Below are 14322 nucleotides of genomic sequence, written 5' to 3' on the forward strand. Positions count from 1 at the left end.
CAGGTACGGCACAACACAGAACTCGTGCTCATTCAGTGCCTGTAGCGATGAAGGACAAGTGAAGATGAAAAGCAGAAAAAATGTTCTAGGAAAGGAGCCGTTCCTAAGCTGTTCCTGAACACTTTTTTTCCATGAGCCCATCGGCAATTCCTTAAATAGTTTCAGAATTATGAGGAGACTATCTATTACTGAATTAAATGCTGGGAGCAGGTCTTCCATGTGAACTGCATACAGTTTTTGTCTGTAGCAGCTAATAAATTCAGCAATGCCCTAAACCCACTTGGTAATAGAATTTAAAAGCCACCTTTCATACTGCAAAACAAAGCCAGTACAAGCCCGTAGCAGGGCACTTCACTCGTAGTGTGTTACAGAGCTCTGAGTTTTATACACAAACCAGTTCAGTGCTGTTTTAAATGCTTTCACTATGGTTAGCATGAAATCCTCTGCGAGGCACATGCTTCCCCACGCTGCCCAGCCCTGAGGAGTACGTTCAGAGAAGGCTCTTGGCCAGCAAAGTGTTCCCAGCCTCTTAGGAGGGTGGGAGGTCAAGCCTCCCATGGGGACATGGGGCAGATCTTCATGCTGGTTGTGTTCTCCAAACCACCACCTTCCATGAGGTGGAAACAAGCTGGTGATGGATCAGAAGTCGGGTCTCCAGACCTCACTGAATATACCATGGTATCAAGGCAGAGAAACCCAAGACCCAAGTGTCCTCTCCTGCCAGCAAACTCATGTCAGTTCCTCACCTTGTGGCAGGAGATGCTGCCAGCCAGATCGCACCCGCTGCCCACACCATTCCTGAAAACTGCCTTCAAACCCGATGCAATAAGTTAGGAGAACAGAAGAGCTCTTCTGTGCAAATGTTACCACCGCACCATTAAGCTGGATACTTTCACAAAGAAGGAATTCTCCTGGGGGGAAAGCACTAAATAGTCAGAAGGACAGAATTTACGCAGCATGCACCAGATAAAATATTTAATTGCAGACTGAAGGACACAGGGAATGATATCTAACAGAATAAGCATGCAGCAGAAAGATTTGTTCACACTGCTGAACAAGAAACCAGGAGTAAAATACAGATGAAAGAGAAGCACAAGTATCTTAACAGTAAAAGTCAGGCCAGACCATGGGACAGTTGGGGACACAAAGTGTAATGATGGGAAATGAAGAGATTTTGCCATTCAGACTAGAGGCCCTTGGAAATCTTTTCCAACCTTAATGATTCTGTGATTTCTGTGATGCATCAACTCTGGCCAGCATTAGAAAACTCAGATGCATTTCCTTACGTGCTGATGCCTATGCCACACCTTTTTTTGCCCGTGCAGGATTTCTCCCCACTCCTATGTCGGTATCTGCTCACAGTGCAGAGGGTCACAGGTAAGCTGGTTTCCTCCATGCCTGCACGAATGCCTAGCGGTCTTTGTGAGGTGCTAAAAAAGTAAGAGAGGTTTGAAAAATTATATTGACTTCTTTGCAAGATTCGAGTGCAATGAGTAAAATGAAGGGGAGTAAGGACCTGAAACACACTCAATTTCCCCACTGAATGCCAGTGCTTGCTACATGGCCATCCCTGGGAGAACCTCCAGAGGACTGCTCGTGACTCAGGCCCACCACAAATCTTTGCTACTCGGAGTCTAATGCAGGCGTTTGGCAGATGGATCTTTTCCCTCTCACCAAGACAAGCCGTCAAGCAGGTCACCGAGGCAAATGTGTTTCTGTGAACTCAAATTCCTAGCTCAGAGAGCACTTGTTGCTGGTAGATAGGAGTTACCAAGGGAGACTGCGCTCAGCTCTCTCAAACACCTCCTTAACAGCTAGATTTCCAGCCAACAAGATGAAGGCAAAAGGACAATTTCTGGCATTTGCGCTGCGTTTTGTTTATATCTCTATTCCAAATCCCATTCAAGAGGTTAACTCTATCAGGAAACCAGCAGTCGCTGAATTTTAAGAGATGGGAAGTGGCACCCAGCAGCTTTCAAGATGAATTACAATCATTTGGGGTGTAGGATGGCGTCCTGTTCCTGAAATGAAGGTTTAGAGCGGGGAGGGACCTGCCTCTCTCCACTGTTAGGTCAATCTCTTTTGTGATATCTCTACTGAACCAGTGAAATCCAAGGCTGAGGGAATATTCCCAGGAATTCAAAGAGACCTTGGGATTCAGAGCTAGGCCAAACACGTACAAGGTACTTCCCCACTGAGCAGCCTTGACATTTCAACTTCTTTAAGAACAGAAGGCAGCTGCTGAGATTTCACTCTTAGCCATCCAACTTTCGGTTTATTTTTGGAAGGATTTCCAAAATACTTCCATCTGCACCTTATTTTACACTTTGTGTAACTAGCATAATAGTCAACAATCAAGAAAAACTGTAGTGAATTGCCCTGTAAGAAGACATTCTTTCTGGTCAGCTGGATCCTTAAACAAACCCCCGCACTGCAATAAACTAAAAGTTAAGACAATAGTCCTGTGGTTGGGAGGGATCCTCCCATTTTAAGAAGTTGGTAACAGAATATGTGCAGCAATAACATCTTTGTCGCCTGCATGCAACAGAATATGACTGAAGTTAGTTAGGAATAGGTTCTCACACAGTTATTTGCACCCTTTTTATCTTCCTCACACATCTTTGGATTCTTATCTGCTTAATTTACTGGGCAATCCTGCTTTCTCTAGTTCTACCTGGTCACCACCTGTCATTTGCAGTTCTTCTCTAAACATCCTCCTGGTCCCCGAGGTCCTTTTTGGTGAAAAGAAATCATAGACAGATTGCTTTCAGATCTGTTTGTACAGGAATTTCTGGATCCCTTCCCCTTTATCCACATCCATAAATGAATTCTGTATATTTTTTCTTCAATACACAGTTGGGCACTGTTTTTTAAGTTAATATCTACGCATGCGAGTGATATCTGTCAATCCAGGAAAACTCGCAACTCTAAATCCTTGGGGAATTGTCCCAGGTCCTGAATTTATGAGCTGAAATGATCCAAAAAGTGATTTCACCCAGAGCACCTCTCCTCACTGCAGGAAAACATATCCATTTTTAATTCCAAACTTTCTTATTTTGCTTCCCCATGCCTTATCTGTTTAATGCACTTGTCTGGGGATCAGGCTCCCTCTGTTCCCCTTTCAACCACCGTCAGTTTGGAGCAAGCTCCGCTTCTTCTAGGCCAAGCAAAGGGGAGCACTACGCTGTTCCCTTGTCTCACTGATTTCCAAAGAGATGTTCACAAGTGGAAGGGTGACGCAATCCAGCCCTCTGATTCCATTCAACTCTGGCCTTGGAAATTGGAAGTGATGTGTGTTTCTGCAGAGACAACGCCACGTTACGTTGAAAGAGGCAAAACACACCGTACATGCTGCAATTTCCCCGGCATCACACGGGAGCACGTTGTGGGACACAGCATTGATCTGGATTTGGCAGAGACCCGAGAGTATTTTGCATATTTCAAAGAATCTGCAACCACAGATCTTTGATGGGAAGAAAAAAAAAGGGGAACGTACCTGTTTCTAATCACTGCAATATGTCTTGTTCACTTTTCTAGTGGCACACCATAGATCCTTAACAAAAACTCACCAGACTAATCAGCAAGTAACAGGAGAGCTGAGCTAATTCTGTCTGATATCAAAGGAAAAACTGCCCAAATGTTACGCACAATCCCACTCCTTGTATGTCTTCTTTATTTTTCCCACATCTGACTCCTGCAATAAATTTACGCAAATTGCAGTTTATGGTCATTTTATATTTAACTCATACATTGACGTTTCTGTCATTTTCTCTCTAAACCATGCCTGGTCCCCACTCATCTTATACTCTTACCTTACAAAGAAGGAAGCACGGTAATTTCATAACGTAACTTTTGATTCAACACTAGTCCATTCTTCAGTGTTTATCTTAAGCAAATCAGCCCAACAGGACTCTAATTACAAATTTTTACTACAGTCTGTGCTGCAGGAACCAAATGGATTAGCTGAAAGGTCTCATATCAAGTGTTGCTACAGCAAATTTTACCCAACAGTCCGTAAGTGGCCAGGGAGATAAAGCTGAATAGAAGATAGAAGGATTGTTTGTCTTTAAAAAATAAATAATAATAATAAAGTGTACACAACATTGCAGAACAAAAACAAATAGCAGTCCCAGTGTCTGCAGGCCTGCAGCAAACAAGGGATGACTTTACCAACATTGGTTGGTTTTTACCAACACGTATGGAAGACTCCTGGAACAGAGATGCAAGTCCTCTCGCTCTACACATCTTTCTGAAATCCTCACCCCACAGTGGACTCACTCTCTCCTCTTTTCAAGACACTTAACTGAGCATTCCCCTTAGGTATATTTGATACAAAATCACCAACAGGATGAACAAATTTATAGGGAAGGGAAAACACAGGGAGCAGCACACTGCAGATACCTCGTTTGATTAGATCCTCAAGTAAAAACCAGGAAGATTTGATGAATGTATCTATATATGACCTCACTTCCACATACAGAAAACCAATGTCACTAAGGAAAAAAAAAAACAGGGCAAACAACCTGCAGGATATGTTTCTGTTCTGCATTACAGCAATTCCTCCTAGAGTAAAACTTAAAGTACCTAAACTTGAATTACTCTTTGAAATTGAGGGATACGGGAATGAAAGAATGGCAAGAACCATGTTAGTCATCAATAAACACACAAGGAGATGTACACAGACCCTGACAGCGTAGCCTGAAGTAGTTCTTTGAAATCAGCATCCAAAGATCTGCACAGAGGTGAGACAACCCCTCCGAAATGGACCCCAATAATTCCTGGTAACTCCTTTCCTGTCACAGCCTGAAATTTCAGCAGATGGAATTATCTGCCTTTAAAGTGGTTAAATTTCACCTCTCTTCCTACTAGCTAGTAGCTTTCCAACGCAGCACAACTGCTTCAGCTGTGTGCATTACCAGAAACGTATCACACGACACTTGCAGATTATTCCCAGAAGAAGTCTGGCAAGTGCACGAAATTCGCCTGGTTCCGCTGGGACGTGCAGCTCACGTGGCGAGCTCTTACACGCTGAGATCAGAACAAATCTTGAAACGTCTGCACCCCGGAGGAAAGCGCTCGGGCTTGAGAGTCGTGAGCTTGCTGTCTGCGAACACTGCGCCGCTGGACGCTCCTGGCTGCAGCCGTTCGCCGGGATACGTGCGGAAAGAAAGGATCACAAAAAGAGCATTGACTGAAATGAACTCGCTTAAAACCTTAAGCTACCCTGAAACAACTCGATGCACGCCGTAGAAGCGAGCTGCAGTCCAGACCCATCTTTTACTCCGAGATGATGCTGAGTCATCGAAACGGAGTACAGCTCGTTCATATTTCTAAAGCTGTTACATAAATAACCCTGTTTTCATGCTTTATTGGAGCTGATCTCTTAAAATATACACTGACAAATGCAAACAGCAAGCTTACCTCCCTACTGCTATCATTAAACAATAAAGAGGAGCACGACAGTTAATCAAAAGCAGACTCCAATAGAAAATCCTCTCAAACCCAGGCTGGCCCACTTAAGACATATATCCCTGTACAGTTTCCAACTGCTGCAAGGTCTTGCTGTGAGCTCCATTAAAAATAAAGCTCTTCCCACAAGCATCCCTTGCTTCCTTTTCTAGTGACACCCTGCTACTGGATAGTTCCTTACGACAGACTTATAGATTACTTCTAGAAAAAAAAATCACTTTTTTTTTACTGAGTACGTAGCATAGGCGAATCCTCCGTCCAGTGACTGGGGCAGATAAAGGTTATGCTGTGAAGTTTTAAAACTCAGCAAAGGTGCAAACACAGTCCCCCACCTCTCTGCTTGCTGCGAAAGATCCTTCGTGGCAAAGAAATTGCCACAATCCTGAATAAATTAGCAATGAACGTTTGAGGACGAAGACAATTTCATTCTTCAAATCTTCCGAAATGCACTGATCGAGGTGCCTAATGGGCAAAGTGTGAGCAATGGGTGTTGTTTTTTTTTTCTTGTACTTTAAATAGGTGCTAATAAACTGAGAGAAAGGGACATTTTCTGAATTGGGTACTGCGTTCTCTGTTGATTTTTGGAGAACTCCTGACATCATGAGGATGCCAGATATGTGGTTTGCTCATGCCGGCTTTTTTTTTTTTTCTTTTTTTAAAGTGTTTAACATATGGGCAAAAAAGATGGAAAAAATAATAATTTCTTGTAACTGGGTTTACGTTTGGAATAAAAGATGTGTTAACTCTTAACACAACTTTGTCCTCATGAGACATGAAGTCTTGCCAGCCCTGGATAAGCTCTTTAACCTCTAAAACAACTCTTTGTCATAATAATTGCAGCTAGTATAGCAACTTTTAAAGCCAGAAATCCCTCAGGGTACCTCCAAAATATATCAAGGAGATCCAGTAAGTGCAAGATTAATATTCCCATAAGAGCTCTCCTTAACGCAGAAGGGTTGCAAACAGAAACAGCTTTGCAAGCAAGGAATCCCAAGGGACCCCTAGCACTGGTTTTCGACCTTTCTAGATCACAAGCTCCTGAAAATTTTCAGTGAAAGCACAGATGTCAAAAAAATAAAAAATAAATCACGTAGGCTGATGGCTTTATACCTTTGCTTTTGCCATCCACACTTTACGGGCCTGTAACACTAGTCCTTGTTTTCCTGTAGCAGTTGACGGACCCCATGCAGATGATGACCAAGGCTACAGCTGCACAGTGGGAAATACCTCAGAAAGGGGCGCAGGATATAGGCAATACGGCAAATGTATGGGAAACACACTCCTTACAGGAGGCTCACAAAACAGTATTTAGATCGGGGTTTTCAGATCATCAAGTCTGAAAAATTTCACCTTTGGAATTCAGCGTTTCAGCAGTGAGCCAAAATTGTCGGAAAAAAAAAAGGTTCGGGAAATGCCGAAGGAAATTTGGGCCTCAAACAGCAGCACATTGGGAGGAGAATGGACGAGAGTCCCCCAGGATAGTTCTTAGTTGCTTTTATTACTCATCTACACATTAAAAGATCATGCAAGGAGATGTTTGCACAACATCAGTCGTTGGACATGATTCCAGCTACCCGACTGGACATCTTTGCTTTAGATACATCTCCTGTTTTAAACGAGCATTTAAACATTGGCTGCAGAAGGTTTCCTGCAGTCCCTCTCCTGCTTTTTGTGCCACTCACTCCCGCTCGGCTCCTCAGCTCCCTCCTGGAGCGCTCAGAACTCACCAAAGACCACGAAGATTTGGTTTTCTTGTCCGTATTCCCTTCTGAGCCACAGGGTCTCCTTAGAATAAAGGAGACATTTCTAATATAAAGAAAGGCCGTTTCCGTGGTGGTTCCTTCCACACCGATGTAAAATCTGGTCCTTGGGACACTCAGCAGCCACAAAAGGTGTCATGCTGAGGGAGTGATGCTCCTTGGCCTAAGCCCTGCTGGAGCAAGGGCGCTGCTCCCACAGCAGGGCTGAGGCTGGCAGGAGAGGCAAGGGGCTCAGTGCCCAGGGTGGGCACAGATAAGATCGGTCTTAAAGGAGGCTCCAGCTCAGCATCTTCTCATCGAGAGGAGTCCAGGGCAGAACGAGCCTGCTGGAAAATGTATGGCTCCAGCCAAAAGGCAGAGATCCTACACAAAGGGCTGCTGCGAGCAGGCTCTTAATCACGCTTTGTGATTCATGGAAAATGATATGTGGGGGCGAACAAAGGCCTGAGGGCTGGGACAGCCCCCAGTGGGTGCTTTTACTTGCCTGCTTTTACAGCGCCTCTTGGATTTGCTCATCCGAGGCTCATCTGGAGGAATGAGGAACACGCACAACACTCCCAAGAAGGACGCAAACTTCCGAAAGTCGTAAGTCCATGCTGGATTTCCCACTCCATAAGTTTTGGATACAAGCCACAGAAACCTTAATTTTTACTCTCAGGAAGTCGGCTATGCCCTGACAGTCAGTCCCTGAGTCTTTCAAAGTTTCTTCATGTCTCTTCTAAATCACACTAGCAAAGTTTATTTTGGGGAACTGAGAGAAGAGAAAGGTTCCTGTACCTTCCACTTTTGTTTTATTTGAAAAGCTGAGCTTTGCAAACCCTCCCTGTGCAGAGTGAGCCTGTAGCCCAGTCCATTTTACCTTTCTTTCCCAACCGCCTCATTTTCCTGAGAAGATGAAGTAGTACCTGACTGCAGAAGCATCCTCTGTCCACTCAGGATAAGTACATCAGAGATCACCTTTGAAATAACAGGGTGTGCTGGGAGGGGGAACGGTGCCTGCTCCTGGTCACGTACAAGTACACTCATTCCCTGGAAGCATGGCTTTGACGTGACCCTCTCACGTATTCCTTAGCCTTCACTGAAGATCAGGAAAGGGAAGGGAAAATATTCGTCTGGGGAATCCAAGAAGCCAGCACAGGCCTTAACACAGCCCCTAGGAGAGGGAGGAGTCAGGAAAAAAAAAAAAAAAGAAAGAAAAAAAAACACAGGCCAAGAAGACTTGGGTGGTTTTTGGGTTTTCCCCCCTCAGTTTAGTTGCATGAGAAGGACTTGTTCCAACAGGGCACATGGGGCAGCACTGCTGCGATCCCACCTCTGCCTCACAAGGGGGCATTTTGCCATCAGGCTACGGAGCTTCCACAGTCAAGCAACAGCCTGGTAATGTCTAGAAGGCTCTTGGCTGGACATTACAGGTAGAGAGGATCCTTTATGCGCTGACATTTTTCCTTCCTCCCAGGTTGCAGAGGCCTCATACAGCATTTTCTGCAGTATGAGAGAGAAAACACGCTCACAACTCTGCCTGGCAGATACACCAAGTCCTAGGCATGAGCAACACTGTCTCTGGGAATGAAAAATTCCTGCTCAAACAGATATTTTCCTTGAACATATTCTCCAAATGGCTTATGGATAAGAGAAAAATGCACCACAAATGAGTTCGGTGAATGGCAGCATCTGAAATCCATGCACACGTAGATCAGCAGAGGTTCAGATGTCAGAGTTTCAACATCTTAGTTCTGAGTGACTGTGGGATCACAGCACTCATAAATCTACAAGGACCAATAATTCACATGATGAAGCTCAAAGAGGGAGAACAGAGTTAAGTTCAGGATCTCTCAAGAAGACTGTTTAAATTTTCTGTGAGACAGAACAGCAATTTTTCCTTTAACCTTGTCTCAAAATTGATATATCAATATAACCAGAAATAATGTTATTGGCCTCAAATTTTCTTGCATCTGGCTTTATTCTGTGTGTGTTTGTTTTAATCATTTCTATAGCCCTGTAATACTATTCTGTACCTGCGTCTAAGTGACTCAATTCATTGGCCACATTACACAGAATGAAATCAACCAAAAACAGGGAATCATGTCTTTGATATTATCACACTGTGATGACTAATAAGAACAAGTAAAACTAAACACAAAGAAAAATCGCTTTATCTTCTTTATTAGTTGTGGATATGTTAATCAAATCATGTACTATTTCTAAACCAAGCCTGGTACTGGATTTCATCAAACTAAATGAGCAGAACTTGGATAGCAAAGTAAGCTTACAAGAGTGAAGTTCCTTTAGTCAGAATCATCAAGACTTGGCTTCTGGAGCTTTACTTTCTGTTCTGCTGGCCTATGGCATAGTAAAAGTACAAATAAGGCAGAACAGAAAGCTTAAAAGGCAATGAGAAGAGGAACACAGCTTATAAGGCACACTCTGCTCATCTGACTACTCCCAGCGTCCCATAAGCAAAGACCAAGAAGCGATTCACCCAGTGACCTTCAAAAACCAGGTTCCTTTACCCAGGGACTACGTGCTCGAGGTCAAAGTTTTACTAGACTTCAGTATACGAGAGTGGTATATTAGCTACTCAACTGTAAGTCCTTTAACAACAGGGGACAGCTGAGATCTGCTCAAATCAAATTACAGTTCCAATTATGCAAAAATACTGTGGTTCTGCATTTCCTGACACCAGCATTATTTCAGGCTGCAGCTTGAAGGTATCTGCTCTGCGATTTCTGAAAACAGGCAATTAAAACAGGAGAAAAACTTATCACTTACTCATATTTGGTAAAGAATACTACATGACAAATTATATATATATATACGGACATGTCAACTGCTGAACATAAACACTGAGCAGTATTTTGTAAAATATATCTCATACCGTCAGGGAGTTGTTTACAGGACAAAGCATCATCAAGATCTTTGGCAGTTGATGGGTCGATGGTGAAAATGCATTCTTTCCTATCCAAGAAAAAAAAAAAAAAAGGAAAATTTATCTTCCAGTCATGAAGAAGGCATCAAAACACATAGACCAGAGACATCCAGACAACAATAACAATGTTTTCAGAAGACTCAGGCTGTTGAAACATCTTCCAAACTAATCTGAAAGCCTAAATCAAATGTAAAAAAAAAAAAAAAAAAAAGTTCTGGAGAAGTGAAATTCTTTGATGTCAGTTTTTTTGTTGCTGTTTTCTTTATTTTTTGGGGGTAGAACTGATTGCTTTTAACAGCTTTCATCTCATTGCTGATTTTCCTCCACAAAAACTAAACAAGTGATCCCATCAAGCTCACTCTAAAGAAACAAGCAGGGAAAAGTCTCGATGCCTTGCAGATAGAGGAAAAAGATACAGTCCCTAGTTGTAGAGCTAAATTAACCACGAATAACCCACAGCCCCATGTGTAAGAGCATGTATTGGAGCATCTGTCACTCCGTGAGCACAGCTAGAGTGGAATAGAGGCAGTGCAACACTCACAAACCAAGCTGTGTGATAACTAAAGCAGGGCTGAGTCTTCAATTCTCAGTGCAGATGCTGAAGGGTTGCGGTAATTTATAACATCAATGTTGCAGATCATGCACCAAAGGGAAAATCAGGTTCAATATGAAACACTAAGCAAGTTAAAGAATAAAAGAGCTCCCAATTAGCTAATTAGATTTAGCAAATCAATGTGGTGCTTAGGAAAAGCTGAACACCCCTCCACATGTGCTGCAATAGGGGGTACTCGGAATAACCAGCCTTGCCCTGGACGCCTTACAGGATTTGTGTCCCCCAGCAGTGGGTGGCAGGGACACCGGGAACGTATCGAGATAGACCACAGTTATGGTCTATGGCCACAGAGACAAGACAAAATATAGCATCTGACCTCAGGCATCATCATTTTCAAAGCACAGAGACCTAGAATATGGAGTACTCAGGAAAAAATACAAAATGTTTTCTGAAACTCCTGCTTAGGGCCTCCCTTCGCTCTGGGTCTACAGGAGGGTGCTCCTGAGCACGGTGAGGAATGTGAGGCTAGACCCAAAAGAGTGGTGAATACAGCAAAGGAACGGGTTTGCTGGTTTATTTTGCTTTTATCTTAACATTTGGAACAAATTCGGCCCCTCCCAAGGTCAAAGATCCCCAAGCACAATGGTACAGGCCCAGGCTGCCAAGGAAGAGATCAGCCAGCTGCTTTTCTTCTCGCCGCAGAACGACTCGGATCACGGTGGCACCTCCCTTCTGGAGATGTCTAACCGAGAGCACATTTGTTTTTCTTACCACACAGCCACTGATATCCTCCTGGGGTAGCAGAGGTGGGAGGGGAAAAATCACAGCGAACCTTTAAATGAGCAAGGGTCGCACGGAATTAGCAAGGCTCCGTCTTTTTGCACGGGTGCTTGCACAGCGAGAGCGATGGCTCTATCTTTGCAGGCCTATCACTTCAGTGCTTAAATGCTCGGGGTGGTATCTGTTGGTGTCAGACAGCTGGCAGCGTGTATTTATATAATTCCACCAGGCGCACTAAATAGAGATTTTCAAAGACATAAAAATCACTAAAGCACTTCACTCCCTTCCGAGACTTTGAAAATCTTTTAGAATATGCTCGCTTTCAGATTGGACAGCAAAGCCGCCTTAATCCCTCGACGCACGTTAGTTTCTGAGCCTTCACATGCATCCAAACAAATTACAGATCGTGACACTGAAAGATAGCAAATCTTTTCAACTACACGGCGACTTTGATCTGTTGGTGTCTAGCCATCCAGCAGCAGGAACCAACTAATTTGGAAAGGCTTGCAAGCATCCTCGCTTCCAGAAATACGGAGCCCTTAAAGTCCCAAATCCACCTAGGGCTGGAATTTTAGGATCTCTCCTCCCCAGGGTACTGCACCTCAGGGAGCTGTGTGTGCAGGTACAGCCACCACAAGCAGCTTGTAGGCGGGCACGCGTCCCCGCACCGTGGCTGCCCCCCAGCCACCTCGAGTAAATCTCCCTTCAAGCTCCTTAATTTAAAAGAGCAAACAGCACCGAGCAGAGCCTAACGGCTTGATTTCCGCTGACGAGTGACCAAGAAAAAGGTTAAAAGAGCTTCTTCAAAGAGAAGGCGGGTTCCCGTGGCACGGGAAGAGATAGCTGAGCCCAGATGTTCGGGGCCCGCAACCGCAAGCCTCTGCCACCCATTGCGAATCGTAGCTGCAGGCGGTTTAAAGATTAGCAGATTGGTTTCAACAAAGTGCATATTTGCAGCCTGCCCTGGAAAGAAGCGAACAGAAAAAGGCGGGTGCCAAATCCCAAACACATTTAGACAATGGTAGCAGCTAGCAGGGCTGCTTTGCCGAGATGTGTTTGGCCGGGGAAGGCTGCTGCAGAGGTCGGTGGCCCCGGTTCAGAGCACACGGAGAGGGGCTGGGGGTGGCCCCAGACCCCCTGGGCAATGCCTGGTGTGGGGCTCGTTGCCGCTCGGGGCGTGCTGGCCGGGCTCCCGCAGCCCCTTTGCGTGCAGGCACAGCTCTCAGCTGGGATATTTAAGCTCACAGATGCCGAGTTGAAGAGGGGTCCAGGCAAACAGTGAATTAGCATTTCTCAGCAGCACCTCGACGTGCAGCACAGCTGGGACATGTTTTACCACCAGGCTCAGATCCGCTTCTCCTTTCAAACCCGCTCGAGGGACTTGAACTTGTAGCTTGTCACGGGCAGCTTATTCTGGGCACAGACTGCAAGGTGAGGTAAGAAAGTCACTGAGCAAGTAACACAGGGAACGATACTCCTTGGCACAAGGGCCCTGCAGAAATGTTGCAGGCCAGGTAGTCGGTGGGACAAGAGACGCTGATTTGCAAGCAGAGCTGAAAATCCGTGGCAGTGAGATAATTCTGGCACAAAGGAGTACACCTGACTAAAATTTTCTCAGTGAATTCTGCTTACCAGTAATTGCATTATTAAGTGTGATGAATTATATTTCTGGTTTTCAGCTTTTATTACTGGAGAGGTTTCAGATGGCTACAGGAACCGGGGCTGGCATGTGAGAAAGAAAACAATCCGACGAGCAATGGGACTGCAGCGCCGGGCATGAGTGCAGCACCCCCACGTGTGCTCCTCCAGGCAAGCTCTCAGGAAGGCCCAGGGCTCAGCTGTCGCCTCTTGCTTTTCCTCCAGCCCTGCCACTGTCACCTTTTATCTCTGGATGTCTTCAGAGCCTCCTCCAGTCCCAGGGCACACCAGCAGCAGGCAGAGACAAGGGACAGGAGGAAAGGCTGGGGGTGGGCAGCGCAGCCGCCCCCTGCCCCACAAATTGTCCCCTTCCCTTGGCACCTGCTCCAGCCCAGGTCCCCTGGGTGCACCCCAGAGGCAGGCTGACAAAACCCAGCTGGGTGAAGAAATAACATTGCTCCCGGCTATGCTGCAAGTGTGCTCAGAGACGAGGAAAGGAGCCATTCAAATTCCTCCACTGGCCATGCTGGCCGGCTGTACAATACCCCAAAGGCTACACAAAGATCCAGGGGAGATCAGACCGCATTTCTGAGCGTAACCAATAACAAACCCAACCTGCCGTGGGTTGTATGGCTGAACCTCGAGGCAACAGCACTTCTCATGCACCTGCTAACAAAGACGTTGCTTAAGCACAAGCAAATATCCCGGCTGCACGCAGGCATATTTGCATTGACCACAGGTAAATACAAATTGGCAGCTGTCGCCGGCTTCTGGAGGGCTGCCAAGGTGACCTTGTGGATTAAGCAGCCCGATCATTCCTCTTCCCCCCCTTGCTTTAAAAGCCCCGTAGGAGCCATCTCTCATTGTCATTGCACCTAATAAAAATCTGTTTTATTCATTTAAAATTGTCAAAACATACTTTGTAAAAGTAATGAGATGTTCCAAGCCCGTTCGTTCCAACAAACACACGAGTTGGTTAGTGAAAGGAAACTGGTTTAGGAGATAGAGACGCACACAGAGTTAAGAGATTTTCCGGTCTTCATGCTGAAAAGGGCTGGAGACAAATGTGTGTCCTGTAAGAAACCCCCATCCTCTGCACGCTAATCAAAACGAAACATTTCAGTGTGCAAACTTCCACTTCTCACAGGACCTTCTTTGTCCGAAACCCATGGTTAACGCGGATCTGCAGAGGTGGA

At 45.1% G+C, this 14322-nt stretch overlaps 1 protein-coding gene across 3 annotated transcripts in view; it reads right to left on the reverse strand.

Moving 5' to 3' along the window:
- Positions 1-14322, reverse strand: part of DIS3L2 (DIS3 like 3'-5' exoribonuclease 2) — a 187567-nt gene that overhangs the window by 79401 nt on the left and 93844 nt on the right. For all 3 annotated transcript variants that reach the window (XM_068691642.1, XM_068691645.1, XM_068691643.1), the window contains one exon: positions 10105-10184. In XM_068691642.1, the coding sequence (XP_068547743.1) occupies positions 10105-10184 (80 nt within the window). The remainder of the gene's footprint in view (positions 1-10104; positions 10185-14322) is intronic.

Source organism: Anas acuta, chromosome 9, assembly GCF_963932015.1.
Source record: "Anas acuta chromosome 9, bAnaAcu1.1, whole genome shotgun sequence".
NCBI lineage: Eukaryota > Metazoa > Chordata > Aves > Anseriformes > Anatidae > Anas > Anas acuta.